Genomic DNA, 15277 nt, shown 5'->3' with positions numbered 1-15277 from the left:
GGCTCTTGCGTGGGCAACAGGTGGATTTCTGCATCCCTGTGGAACTCCATGAGCTGCAGGGGCACAGCTTCTTCACTGTGGTCTTCACCTCAGGCTGCAGGAAAATCTCAGCTCTGGCACCTGAAGCACCTCCTGCCCTTCCTTCTCCACTGACCTTGGTGTGTGCAGGGCTGCTTCTCTCACATGCTTTGATTCCTGTCTTCTGTGGCCACAGCTACAGCTGCACAACATCTGTTATCACAGAGGCATTACCACTAATTGGCCTTGGCCAGTGGCATGTCCATCTGTAGGAGCTGCCAGAGATTGCCACAGCTGGACATGGGGAAAGCTTCTGGCAGCTTCTCATAGAAGCCACCCCTGTAGTCCCCCCACTACCAAAGCTTGGCCATGCAAGCCAAATGCACAAGTCTGCAGGGAAAGTCATTTGTCTCCCACCCTGCAAAACTAGAACGGAGAAAAGAAGAAGAATGGCAGAGAACATTTTTGGAGAGAAATGGGTATGCCATCATAACTAGGTTTAATTTTCATACCACAGCTGATTGGCAAAATCTTCTTAAAGAACACTAGATTCCTGTGTATGTGGAATTCTGGATTCAATTTCAAGTAGCAATCCAAACTTCTGGATCTTTTGCTAGATCCCCATACTTCTAGAGGTTTTGAGTGAATTAATGAAATCCCTATGTATTTTTTCATCCTTGCCCCACTGCCCCTGCATACATGGCTTTGCAAGGTGTCTATCCAGTGAAAATAGGTGGCAAAATCCACTGAACTCCTGGTGCAACTTTCATATACTTCAATAAGTATTAGGTTAGAGTAAATGAATGGCTTCTGTGACTAATTTTGTCATTGGCAAATTTGCATCAGCAAAATGATACAACAAATTGCAAAGTATTATGCCATGTAAGAACACTTAACCTTGAAAATGAAGGAGATTTATTTGAAATAAACAACAGGAAATAAAACAAGGAAGTTTATAATACTATATTGGAAAACAATTTTTCAGAAAAGAAATAATTGCATTTCAGAATTTATTAGAGTGCATCAGTAAAAAAGTAATGAGTGCATTCACTTTTATGATCATGCTGAATTGCATTATAAAATCTATCAGCAATATAAGAGAAGACTGGAAAAAAAGTTCTGGGATACACAATTTCAGTGTATTTTGCTGTCCTTGCTCTTCCATACTTACAAAATTTTCAATTCAGCAAAAGGAAAATAATTTTAAAAAAATCACGGAGAGCTAAGGCATTGCAAAGGAAATAATAAAAATAGATTGGTAACCAGCTACTCTATAGCAGGTTGGTATTTTTACCATGCATCATAGGAAAAAATAGCTATTAATAAATCATTTCCAGCAGTTTCATACAGGGCTTAACATTTTATAGTTCATCTCCTGAAGATGGATATAGCTGTGATGACCACAAGTTATGTATTAGTTTTGAGACATATAATGCTATTGGCATCTTTTACTCTGTGATTAAAAATTGTCCCTAAACCTTCATGAGTAGCAATTCCTTGATCAGCCTAATGCAAGGTCTGTAATTTTTTTCCAACAGCTGCAAAGGGCCACTACTAAATTAATATAGTTAATGAATATGCAGAGATGGCAAAATGCAATTGCAACTGGATTTTGTTGAATATGTTAATAAAATGCAAGGAAATAATGTAGACTGGCACATTTGAAGCTTAAATTCTTTCCATTACTTTAAGTGTCTATTTTGAAGAGCATTTCTAGCTGAAATGTGACATTTATTAAAAAAACCCAGATATATCTTTCTAGAATTTAATGCTATTAAGCATTTCACTGAATGCAATTATTTGGAAGAAGTGGGTCTTTAGACATCAACAGTATGGTGTAATTTATTGATCTAGTGAGGTCAGTGAACAAGTTCCAGAGATATGTCATTCAACATTAGAGCATTATCTAGACTTCTAAGATCTTGAATATATTATATATTCATATATCTTTGTGCATCTTATTTTGTGTGCAGATATACAGATATAATCTGATCTGTGTCTAAATTTAAAAAAATAATATTTTAGCTTTCTTTTAACATTAATTTAATTTTTGATTTTGTCTTTGAATGCCTTGACTTCAGATGTGAGTGATCACACCTCACAGGGCAGTCCATGGAAATCACAGCTCTTACTTGCTTAGAGTAGGCTTTGGACTTTTAAATTCTTAAGGTTAATTGCTGTTACCTTCTTAAAAAAAGTTAGATCATTTCCTGTCATTTGGTTCACTCTGGAAGCAGTAGCATCCACTAACTATGTAGATTAAGCCATGTTAGACTGCTTCAGAAGAAGTTAAGTTATAAGGATTAAAGAGCACAAGTGAACATTCTTGCTCCTAAATTCAAACAGCAAGAAGAGGCCAAGACTAAGTCAGATGCTTTCAGGGAGCTTGTTTAGGATCCTATTTTCCATTTCTATCCACAAAAAAATTCCTGTACAGTTCCTCTCATCCTTTTACCTACTCAGGATGTATCCACACCACTAAATAAAAAAGGCCTAGGAAACTAGCTTATGCATGACACCTTTGGCAGAGGGAAAGGGAGAAAAATCTAAAGGGAATCATTGTGTCTTCCTGTTAAGTGCTTTCACATTAAGAATAGAGACTGTGCTCCCCAAAAAATGTAGGTTTGTCTCCAATCCTCAGAAAAACGATCATATTATTTCTGGTTGAAGCACTATCTTGGCTTCATATAGTTGTCTTTTTTTGCAGTAACTTAGAAAAGTCTGTGGGGAAATATCCTTGTTGAGCAGTTATGCTGCTTTATGAAAGAAACGGCGGATTCCCAGGATTTGTGCTGAATAAGCAAACTTAAGAAATAGCAGAGTAGTGTGTTTGCCCAGTGGCAGTACTAATTAGCCTCCCAGTGCTATCAGTGCTTGGGTTTGTGGTCTGTGTAGCACTGCTCCATGATGTACACCCGAGATATTTTTGGGTCACATCAACAAAGTAATTTTCTTGCTTTCTTGATTCCGCTGGTTCAATTTAATTTGAGGAAGTCTAGTCAGCCTGACATGTCCATAAATTGAGTATATAAAAAATCCTATAAAGGTCATATACAATACTTGTGACATCATTACAGGCTGACATTCTTGTACTAATAAACTACTTGTTTATTGTCTTTGGTATCCACTGTTCCTTTTTATCTTTTCTTTCAAGAAGTATTGCCATCTGTTGCTTTCCAGATTATTTTTTACATTCTCTGATTTTTCTCTAATTATATTTATTTTTTATATTCTCTAATTTCTCCTTCATCACTGTCAGGTTTTTTGATCAGTTTTTTGATCAGTTTTCAATCATTTTTTTTTAAAGAAGTAAAAATAAATCTGTAATGCTCTCAAAAGCATTAAGCAAGATAGGGTTGAAATGCAGTTATCATCAAATATTCCTGTGAGAAAAGTTCTCTTTTCTTTCAGTTACAGCCTCTGAGCACATTTTTAGTCACCATCAATTACAACCCATTATCCTGCTAATCTGTAGTAATGGCATGGTGGCAAAGCAGAAATAGAGTTAAAAGATAAAGCAAGTACATTGTGAGAATTCACTATGCCCTTATGTGACGAATGAAAATTCCAAAACACTTTTGATGGTGGAATAAAATGAGCTGGGCCAAGCTTGCCCAGCACAGTCATATTGTAAACACCTAGAGGAAAACCTGTCAGGCCCGGTTTTCCAGGTCATGGTTTGACCACAGATGGCAGTTTGGCTTTTTGTGCTGGTGGGGTGGTGTGAGAAGGAAAAGGCCTTGGCTCTGTGTAAGTGCTGCTCAACAATAACAAAAACATCCCTGAATTACCAGCACTGTTTCCAGCACTAATCCAAAACACAGTGCCATGCTAGCTACTGTGAAAAAAAAACCTATCTAGCCAACCCCAGTGCTTCATGATCATGTATCTCATAATCCCAGCTGGACATGAGCTAGCCTATTCAGATGTCATGGTGCCATACCCCTAAAGGATATTAAAAAGTGTGTTTATCTAAATATAATGCTTGAAGATAAATCCAACTTCCGCATTAGTATGAGTGCATTTATCACAAGAAGGCAAGAAATGATCTTTCCTTTTGTTATTTTCAGAACCAAATTTTGTGTCATCTTATGACATTGGGAACTTTACTTACTTCTTCTTCCGGGAAAATGCAGTGGAACATGACTGTGGGAAAACAGTTTTCTCTCGTGCTGCCCGAGTGTGCAAAAATGATATTGGTGGCAAGTTTGTGCTGGAGGATACCTGGACTACCTTCATGAAAGCTCGTGTGAACTGCTCTCGCCCTGGAGAAATTCCATTTTACTATAATGAACTTCAGAGTACTTTCTTCTTGCCAGAACTGGACTTAATCTATGGGATTTTTACAACTAATGTGTAAGTAAACTGAATGATATATTTTATTTTCTTGCTTTTTGTGACAAAAAAACCTAGAACTTATGAGCTACCCTCTTCTGCATATGCCAAGTAAACATAAATTCAAACTACTGTTTTGCCCAATCCACTGGTTTCTGTGAACAAGTATCAGTTTCAAATGTTTCCCACATGAATTGTTGAAAACAGGAGAGAAGGAATAAATTCTTAATATTCCCTTACTGCAGGGAGCTAGTTGTGTTTATTTTGTCATATTCTTCACTTATTGTTAGAAAGTAATTAATTTTTATTTTTACTATTGTAATATGTAAATGCATTCTGTATTTATAAAATAAACCATTTATAATTGTAATGTGACATGTTCATGATTTTGACATGATGGAATTTGATCATGTTATAAAGAACTCATCTTTACCCAAAACAGCACAAAAGGTGCTCTTATGTGTTTTAATTTAGTCCTAACATATTCTTATGTGAGTTTGAAGGTCAAACCAAGAATTTAACCTAATTTTAAGTGAACCTGTTGTATCAATAAGGTGAAATTAAAGGAAAAAATAGAAGTACAAATTGATCTTTAAAATTCACATTTGTTAAATATTAAAAAATTGGATGGACATAGAAAAAAAAGAGACATTTACCTCAGAAATGTCCTTTGTAGATTTACAAATTTATATGACTGGTGTTCAAATGGTGCTCTCATTGAGAGCAGCCTCTGTGTTATATGCAACCCAATGTTCAGACCACTGGAACAATTTCCAGTTTTGAGTTCTATTTCTCTGACCTTCTTGTACTGTCTTGCTGTGTAAATCAGTTTTGTCTAGAATTTTAAAAGGTCCTTGGATACCCAACACATAGGTAAGGCACCCTTGAACACAGAGATACCTACCTTTTATAAATCTCCATTAACCAGATGGAAATATTCACAAGTTAATGCCAAAGAATTATAATCCCTATGCATTCTAGACAGTGAGCATGAATTCAGGCTCATTTAGGCATCTTCCAGACTCAGTCTCATCCCTGGGCTGGAAGACTGTGAACAAGACTAGTGATGAGATGCTTGCACCAGGATGTGGCAATTCCTAACTCGTGACATTGGATGATGAACTCAGCCTGTTTCTGCAATGGAGTAATGTGGGGAATCTAAACACTGTTTATCTAAAGAGAATAACAGACACTTTGAGATTACTGGGGATAAGAAAATTTGCTGTTGTTTTCATCAGTACTTTTGATTTTGTTGCTCTGTTTTCCTAGTTAGTTCATATAATAAAAGACAGGTATTTGTCAGGTGGCAACCACATACACTGTTCAGTCAGATCTTTCTTGAGAAATCAAAGTAGCCTAGACATGTACCTGCCATGAAAAGCCTGAGCAGAGGAATTCTGCTCTAGAAAATCCAGGGGGCTTTAGCCAAGAAAGGGGAATGGTGTTCCTGGTGCTTCCTGGCTCTCCTGAAAATGGACTTGCTGTTGTTAAGACTACTTTTGCCTCATGAAACATGAAACATGACTCATTGAAACATTTCTCTAACAGCCAAACCTGCACCTGTTATATGTGGTTGACTATCAAGTCCACTGCAGCCACTGCTTCATGAAAAAGCTGATTTTGTTTCTTTCAGACTATCCAAAAAAATCTGTAAACGTGAGTCTCATGCCCTTGTAGGACTTCTTGTGTCACTGTTGTTGGACACAGGAATGCAACATACACATGCTGAGATCATGCAGAAACAGCCAGATTTAATTTTTTTTCAGGCACACCTTTTTATAGGGCTTTCAAATTTCCCTTCTTAGAGTTGTGATTAGTTAAAGATCTAAACTTCGCCTAGCTCACTGGCCAATGACATGGGTGCATCTGAGCTTCAAAGGGATTGGCTGAGGTCCTCTGTTTGAATTTGAAATCAGCCTATCAATAACATGTCCCATGCTTGGGGACTTGTTTACTTCTAATGAGCGACTGAGCTAGCTGGTCGAGTAAGTGTCTGTCAAGGCTGAACTATCTGTGCAGCCACAGACCAGCTATGGCTGTCACAGTCATGGAATTCAAGAAAACACTGGTACAGTTAATTATATTAGTGAGATGCATTTAATGATATAAGCAAGGATTTGTCAGCTCAAATGATGATTGATTCTGCAGAAGCTGTAAGCATGGAACTTCAAGTTTTGGGCTTCCTTTGAAATAAGGGAGACAAGCATAAAAAAGCAAATTGCTCTTTTGTCCTGGTATTTAATCTGTGTATCCTAACTCTTTTCAGTTGTTGGGTTTTTTCCCCCCCTCATTATGGAGTTTCTACAGTATGTTTTCTTAAGCCCTGTGTGAATTCTAGGCTAAGCTTTAAAAAAAAAATAAAATAGGGGACAAAAAAAGAAGAGAAAAGAAAAGAAAAGAAAGAAGAATGCTGTGTGGATTAACTTCCAGCAGTTCTAGCTGCAGATCTGTGCGATTGAGATCTTCATTATTTATTCCATTATCTCAAAATGAGGAAAAGAACAATGCAGCTTTCCATATTAGGAGCTTTCATTTTTATTAAATTATATTCTTTATATTATGCAGAATTACGTTATTGCCTTGTATATCACAATTTAAGGCAAACCCAGGAAACTGTGTGTTTAGTCCAGCTGCCATTTATTGATGTTAATTTTTTTAACATGATATTTTGTAAGCAGTCCAAGTTGTTTGCTCTTGTTGCTTTCTGCAACTTGCATTCTTATTGCTGTACAACATCTTTTGGAAAACACTGTTTTTGTGGACATGTCTTTTCCAGGGATTCCATAGGATCTAGAGACATACCACACATAGAAAACCTTTACTTATGTAAAGCAGTCGTTTGTTGTATGGAGAAAACTTGATTGAACCCTGAGAATAATATCCTTCTGAACTTTGTACCTGGAAAAGAGGTCTCCCTAGTGCATGTGATTATGTGTGGAAGTGTAGCAGTATTAAAAGTATAGTATGGTATTAGAGCAGCAGCAGAAAGTAGGAAGTTCTGAGTTTTTCCCCCCAGCCGTTTCTTGGTAAGGCTGGCAAATATTTTAAATGCAATGACTGTGCTAAATCAGCTCAACATATAGCATTATTTTGAGATATCATCTCCTGGCTGATCATATCTGCTTCATTAATTACTTGAAGGATTGAAGAGTTTCTATTTATTTATTTGTTTGTTTGTTTGTTTTTCAGCAATTTGACTTCTTAATTATTACGTTATTACGTAGGTTAATGTATTTGTTTCCTTCACAGGAACAGCATAGCAGCCTCAGCAGTTTGTGTTTTCAATTTGAGTGCCATAACTCAGACCTTTAATGGACCCTTCAAATACCAGGAGAATTCTCGCTCTGCTTGGCTTCCATATCCCAATCCTAACCCTAATTTTCAGGTATGGATATGTGGGAGAAGATCAATATTTTATTTATATTTGAGCTTTCCTCAAAGTACTGTATGGTTCATAATGTATAAATCCAGTTTTGCACTGTAGTAGCCTAAGACCTTAACAAAACACTGAAATAAAAAAAGTGCTTTGAAGACCCTCTTGTTTCAACATATTTAATTTTAATTTATCCTTCCACAAAATAATTTGGATTGAAAAGCAGATGTACTTTGAAGGTTAGGAGTAAAAAGGCTTAACTTCAATCTTCTGTCAAAATAAAACATTATAGTTATCTGTCAAGGTGACATTAACTCCTGTCTGAAGTATGATCAAACTGCTATTATTTGTGTATTTGTGTTATCAGGACTTAAAAAACGAGATGGTGTCTGTCAGAAAAAAGAAAGTGAGAGGGAGGTGGTAAAGGAGGAGTGGTCATAATTTTATTTATTTTCATGTGCAAGGTGGCCCATACTCCTTGAAGAGTCAGATTAAAAGCATTTGTGATATGTTCTGCCCCTCATTTGAATTTGTTGGCCTCAGAGGGTGCAATACTCTGCAGCTGGCTGACAGCGTAAAACCAGTTGGTCAAGGTGGGTCATTTAGAGGAACTCTGCAAAAAGAAAGGGGTATTTCAGTAAGAAGACATGCATTGTTTTCATCTTTTGCATAGTCACCACTCCTACTAGGACAATTTTAATGAGTGTTCTTCTTGCAAGAGAGATGGAAGAAAAAGCATCATTAATGTAGTGATTAACAACAATAGCTTTTCATCAAGATATTTAAGTGTAGTCACCTCTGTTGGGTTTAAGCAAGATAAGCACCCCGATCAGCTCCAGCACAGCGGCTATCTCAGCCGCTTGGTCCATATCTCACAGCATCAATGTGATGGATGAAGAATATGGCGATTTATTGCAGAGGAATTTAGCATTTTATAGCTTGGGGTCACTGTGTTACTCCCATCTGCTTACATCACACTTAGGTGCTATTGGCTAATTACAAGAGAACTTACTATCCTAGAGAGGGGTGGGTTACTAGCTTTCCGTTACATCCCGAATTCTTCCAGACCGCCAGCCCTAACTACAACATATTCCCCTTTCTCTATGAATAACTAATTTGCTAAAATATAAGGTGTGTTAGTCTTAAAAATTCTAATGTTATTTTATATATGTATCTCTAAACACTTTGTCTATTTATCCATATTAAAAAATTTTAAAAGTAAATAATATAAAATTGAATAAAATATAGAATACATTATACTTAACTAAAAAGCTAAAAACTTATAAAATAGATACTACAGTTTTCATTGGTAAATATAAAACACGTGCAATAACTAAGTATACTTTAAAGCACTTGTTGCCTTTCTATAAACAAAATGTTAACTCTTTCTAATCGGTTTTTAACAAAGGACACAAGCTTATTCAAAATACATGGTCCAAAGATTAACATGAGTAAAATCATCACAACTGGTCCAATCAGGGTAGACACCAGGGTGGTTAGCCACGGAGCTTGATCGAACCAGGACTGGAACCAGTTTTGCTGAGCTTCTCTTTCTGCTTTTCTCTGAGACAGCCTGTCTTGTAGCTCTGCCATGGTGTCTCTCACTACTCTGGTGTGGTCAGCGTAGAAGCAGCATTCTTCTTTCAGGGTGATGCAGAAGCCTCCTTGCTGCATGAACAGAAGGTCGAGACCTCATCTGTTCTGTAAAACAACTTCAGAGAGAGAGGAAACTGATTTTTCTAGAAAGGATATGGATTTCTCAGTTCTCTGTAGATCTTCATCTACAGTCATTTGTAGCTAAGAGAGACTCTGACTCTGGGTTACCAGAGCAGAGACACCCGTGGCTGCACCGGTCGCTCCCAAGCTAAGCAGCATTGCTATTGACAGTCCTGTCAACAGCTCTCTTTTCTGAAGATGGCCTGTTGCTCAAGGTACTGGTTCACTTCTTCTTTGGAGTGGTATAGGACTCTGGGAATGATAACAGCTAATACACAAAAGTCAACAGAGGAATTAAAGCTTTGGGTATAAATGCAAGGGCTAAACTATTAAATCATGGGTTCTCAGCCTGTACCACAAGGTTGGGGCTCACTGCTTCAGGTGTTATAACTATAAACAGCACAGTTACTATAAACAGTTTACTATATAAATGACACCATGCTTACAAACTTACAGTTAAAACTTTAACGTTAAATAAACTTTCAAAAATGCTTACACTACCTCTTAAAGGGAAAATACTTATATTTTATACTAACATAGCAATTACTACACAGGCTAAACATTTTACTTTAAACTATTATCTAACTACTTTTAACACATGTGTTCTGGTGTATATGTAATCTAAGCATGAAAGCAATTTGCTAAAAGAATAAACACACAATTACAATTTGCTTTATATACAGTTAGATGGAGTCTCTACACTTCTTAGATCTTCTACAGAATTTCTCCAACACGATTCAGTCTTGAAATGTTCACTGCTCCCATGATGTCAGCTGGCAGCTGATTGGTGACTGAGGGCTTTGATGTTCAAGTTGTTCTTCAAGCCCTTCTAAATCTTAAAATAAAGGATACCTGAAAAATTGATAGAGACACAACATCATAATAACAACATAAAATTTCTGTTGGCAACTGTCTGTATAGTGTTCGGACACAACTGTGTCTTGACAGGTCCACTTCTGATCCATGTCTGGAGTACCAAGGCTGTGTGATGACCTCTCCGTTCACTGCACCTCATGTGTTCAGAGGCAGACAGTCTGGTCAGATGAACAGTGACCTTTTTGAACCCGCCAACAAAACACAGACACTTCTTCCTTCGAAGTTAATGAATTACACTAATCAAATTGCTTTTAGGGTATCAATTTCCCCCCTTTTCTTAAAAAAATAAAAATGAGATGTATTTCTGTTCAACATTAACACAAAACTTTATACACAATTAGTAAGAACCTATAACAGTTGAAAATCAATTAAATCATAAACACTATTAATAACATATGTAATATAAAAGTACTGTTAATTATTAAAACACTGCACCAGCATCTCATAGTTAATAAACAAACAAAACCAAAAATTATCAGTGAAGGATTGGACAATCATCTCTGGAAATGATTCTCCAAGCTCACTTTAAAATTGATCCAGCTGTCATATTAATAGGGTTAAATTGTTGAGTTAAAAGGTGACTCAAATACTGATTTGGTACAAGAACATCTGGATCTGTTAATAAACATTCTGTCCAGGTAAAGTTAAGACTTGGCCAGGGCCTTAGACTTTAAACTAGAAAGATGTCTCTTAACATATTTTTAGAACAAGATTTTCAATAGCAACAGCTATGAGATGCTTACAGCACAGCAAACTATTAAAATGCATTTGTACAAAGCAAATAATCAGAAGCTTTAGGTACCAGACTAATTAAATCATTCAGCAGTTGGTTTAATTTGAGGCTTCTTCAATGGCAGCTGATCCTCAGCAATGGTACATTTTTTAAAAATTGTGGAAACACTGAAAAATAAGAAAGCTATAACAAAAAAAACTGCAAAGATTGCAACAACTAATAGAGCTCTCGATGAAATCAAGGGTGTCACAGACAGCATCGACTTTCATTCACAAGCAGGTGTTCACTAGCGCTCCACCACAGCTGCCTCAATTGTGGCCGTCCTCGTATCTCTAAAAAAAACAACTGTATTTTGCAATTTAAACAAGTGTTTCCAATAAAACATAAAACAATTTAAATTAAACAACATTTAAATTTAACAATAATTATTTATAACAAAAGGAAATAACAAAACTTAACTTTAAGAGGCTAAGTTATACAATTTAACTTAAAAACATTCAAGTCAACAGTGACATGGATTCACTATAAAAATTATAAAAATGTAACAAATACATCACAATTCTATGTTATCTAGCTTTGAAAATAACTCACAATAACTGCAAATGTTACCAAAAACACTCATTCACAGTAAGAATTTGCCTAATATATGCTCAAATTAGCTAAGATTCCAAAGTGCAGCCTCTCCAGGGAAAAACAATAACAACACAGGATTTGGCAAGCTGTCACTCAGCCTTTGCAGCACTTCTCAGAAACATCAAGTCCAATTTTTAAACTAAAATCTTAAATTCACATTGATATATATGCAGTTATATGTGTTTTATATAACAAAGATTCACATAAAAATTTCTTTATTAAAATTGTCAAAAAACCCAGCAAATGGGTAATATATGGTTAACATAACTTTAAGATTACAAAACAAAAATACTTTAAGTTTCTTGGGATGCAAAAAATACAACATTTAAACTTTTTAATCTATTTTCAAAGGCACTTCATTCAATAGAAACTTATTTTTAAATTTCAATCTTGATTACAACAATTTGCTGATTTACAAATAATACAATTTATAAAGCTTTTAATTTTTTAATTGTCAAATTAAAATTCTCTCTTTTTTATTTCTCTTTAAAATGTCCAGCTTTTTTGTTGTTGTTGTTGTTGTTGTTGTTGTTGCTTTGTTTTCCACGTTTTCATCTAAGTTGCTGTTACTTGTTTCACCGGTGGTTGCCATGGCGGCAGCGTACTGCCGTGTGTGTTTTCCTGAACTCGGCTGCGCCGGGCTGGTTTTAAATCTGAGAAAAAACTAAAAACTCTAACTGCATAAACTCATAATTACTTAAAACACAAAATTAACTCCAAAAGGGTATATAAACACCTTTTAAAAACTCAATAAATCATGACTTTGTAACAAACTGGGTATTATCCCAGCTCTTCTTCTCAGAGAGGGAGTGGGGGTGGGTTATGAACCGCTTGTATCTCAGTCGGAGTCAGAACTCAACTGGCTGGTTATTTCTTGTTTTCCGTACCTTTTTCTTGGGTCCCAGCCCTTCCTGCCCCCCTGTGGGCGGGCTCTTCTATCCCCCCTGGTTCCACTCCACCTTTCCCTCCGCCTTCTGCTCTCCGTTCTTCTCTTTGCATTCCAATCTCTGTGCCTCTGTGCCCATCCCCCGCGTCTTATCTCTTTCACTTCAGTTTCTTTTCTTCTTCACATTCCTTTTCTCTCCCATCCCCCTGACTGTACTCACCTTCCAAGGCCAGTCTTTGTTCTTTGTTAAAGACATATTTTTCCCGCTCTACAACTTTTTTCTCTGTGCCATCTTTAGACACCAGGGAGGAGGTTTCTCTCCGGGCTTTTTCCACAGCACTCCTGGCTTTTTTTGTTAACTTTTTCCAAAAGTCTCTTGATTTTTGTTGTTTCTTCCAGAGCACACAAGAATTTTGAAACCGAGGGGACTCTCGACCCTGCTTCGGCTCAGTTGAGCTGCTGTCATCTGGGAGCTGTAACGCTCTGACCCTAAATTTCAGGGTAGCCAGCAAACAGTTCCTTGTCATTCCCCGAGTTTGTTCGGCAAGGATTTTAGTACATCTGTCCCACACCTTAGGGTGGATAAACTTTACAAGCTCATTTACGACTTCAACAACCCAAAGTCTTGCAATAGCAAGCAAATTAGGTTTATAACTTAATTGCAATCTGACCTTTTTCCGTGATTCCATCATCCTTCTGGGCCCAGGATCTTCACGCCAAGAATAGTCCAGCTATCTTGGCCGCTGTCCGCTGACTCAGGGTATTCTTGCTTTTTTAATTTCTTCTCACGTTTCTTCCCGCTTTTTCTCCCGGGTTTCTGGCACCAAATGTTGGGTTTAAGCAAGATAAGCACCCCGATCAGCTCCAGCACAGCGGCTATCTCAGCCACTTGGTCCATATCTCACAGCATCAATGTGATAGATGAAGAATATGGCGATTTATTGCAGAGGAATTTAGCATTTTATAGCTTGGGGTCACTGTGTTACTCCCATCTGCTTACATCACACTTAGGTGCTATTGGCTAATTACAAGAGAACTTACTATCCTAGAGAGGGGTGGGTTACTAGCTTTCCGTTACATCCCAAATTCTTCCGCACCGCCAGGCCCTAACTACAACACACCTCTACCCACCTTTCACCCTCCCTTAATCTCAATGCAATTTCAGAAGTTCATGTCTGCTTCAGGAACAGCCTTCCCTTACTTGTAAGAATCGTAAGATCTTTGCTAGCATGAAAAAAATCACCCATTGGGGATTGTAGGTAATTTTAATTACTTCCTGATCTATGCAAATGAAGGAAAATAAGGCACAGGTTACAGGCTAGAGCCACATTACCTTTCCTAAGTAGTATGTTTGTCATCAGCCGAGTGACAAGATTCTAAGTACACCAGAAGCCTGCAGAAGAAGGATGTATTTGTATACAGCTTTTCCCCTGTTGTAGAAGTTCTTGTATTTTCAAAATAATGATAGGAAGAGGGTCTAAGGCTAAATTTTTGGAGGAGAAAGCCTGAAAAAATGCTTTTATGTAAAATTCTTATCCTTTCTGACAATGTATGCATATCAAGTAAAACTTATTGAACTCTCCCTACAAACTTTGCATTAATGTGGTGTTAATTATTGTGAGAGCAGCCCATACTGAACGGTACTTACAAAGAAAGATGACAGCATGATAGCCGTGTAAAAACTGTTTAAGTCTCTGCTGTACTTTTAATGTATGTCTCCAAGTCCCATTCAAGAGAGGTGCTGAAATTTATTTTTTAGATACCTTGCTGACTGTAATACAGCTGATACTTCATCTAATTTACAAGAACGGTGACTACAGTTGTATCATATATCACTGAGTCACAAACAGCTTTGAAGGCAGAGCTGGGGTTAAAAGCTGTAATGTGGCCTTTTATAACACAATATTGAAGGCAATTGATGTCAACTGATCTTTAGGTGTCTCTAATGATGTCCAGCTTCTCTTCTTTTGCCAATGCTGCTTTTTATTCCTTTGAATAACTTTCTGCTATGTTGCTGGCTCCATAGCTGCAGCAGTGATGCTTATACAAGCTAGTCTAATGCTTAGAACTTTAACCATTTTCTGTAATTTTGTGACTTTGGAGTACACATCTCACATGGCTGAGATATATTAATTGACTGAGTCATTGGTTTCCTTCCAAGAAAAGACTTTTCTTTTGTAGAGTCCTTATGATAAAGGATAAGAAGTTCTGTTTGTTTAGTCCCAGAAGTAGATTTATCCTCTGAGTATTCACCTACTCTGAAGCAACAAAGAGACGTATGTGATTTGAATGAAGACTACTGCTGTGTATAGTTACATCAGACCTTGTATTTCTGAGGCTAGATTGTATTAATGAAATATTTTCCATTTTAAAATACTACTGGAACCCCAGTTTTGAGGAACGTTGTTTAATTCTGAGATCAATATTTTTCTCTTTAGACAGGGCAATGTCTATCATAAGACCAAGGACCATTTGCACTTCAGGGTACTATGAGTATTGAGCTAGAATTTTTCCTGCTTGATAGATCCAGACAACTTCTTGGGAGTGGTTTATTTTTTTCACTGGTCTGACGTACAGGGCAAGTAACTGTTTCCTGCCAGTTGTTAATTTATCATTCTTCATCATCTGATCTCCCCATTATGAAATAATTTGTTTGACTATTTTTAGCATTTGTGGATTTGGAAAAATTACTCAAATTTGGACTGAA

At 36.9% G+C, this 15277-nt stretch overlaps 1 protein-coding gene across 15 annotated transcripts in view; it reads left to right on the top strand.

Moving 5' to 3' along the window:
• LOC147655596 (semaphorin-5A-like) overlaps nucleotides 1-15277 on the top strand; it is a 345256-nt gene that overhangs the window by 260457 nt on the left and 69522 nt on the right. For all 15 annotated transcript variants that reach the window (XR_015274363.1, XR_015274377.1, XR_015274308.1 and 12 more), the window contains 2 exons: nucleotides 4089-4374; nucleotides 7603-7738. Coding sequence is in view for 11 of the 15 variants with exons in the window: in XM_086842896.1 (XP_086699022.1) it covers nucleotides 4089-4374; nucleotides 7603-7738 (422 nt within the window). In the remaining 4 variants the exon portion in view is untranslated. The remainder of the gene's footprint in view (nucleotides 1-4088; nucleotides 4375-7602; nucleotides 7739-15277) is intronic.

Source organism: Cyanistes caeruleus, chromosome 1, assembly GCF_971803275.1.
Source record: "Cyanistes caeruleus chromosome 1, bCyaCae1.hap1.1, whole genome shotgun sequence".
Taxonomy (NCBI): domain Eukaryota; kingdom Metazoa; phylum Chordata; class Aves; order Passeriformes; family Paridae; genus Cyanistes; species Cyanistes caeruleus.
This window is presented reverse-complemented; position numbering and strand designations above follow the sequence as displayed.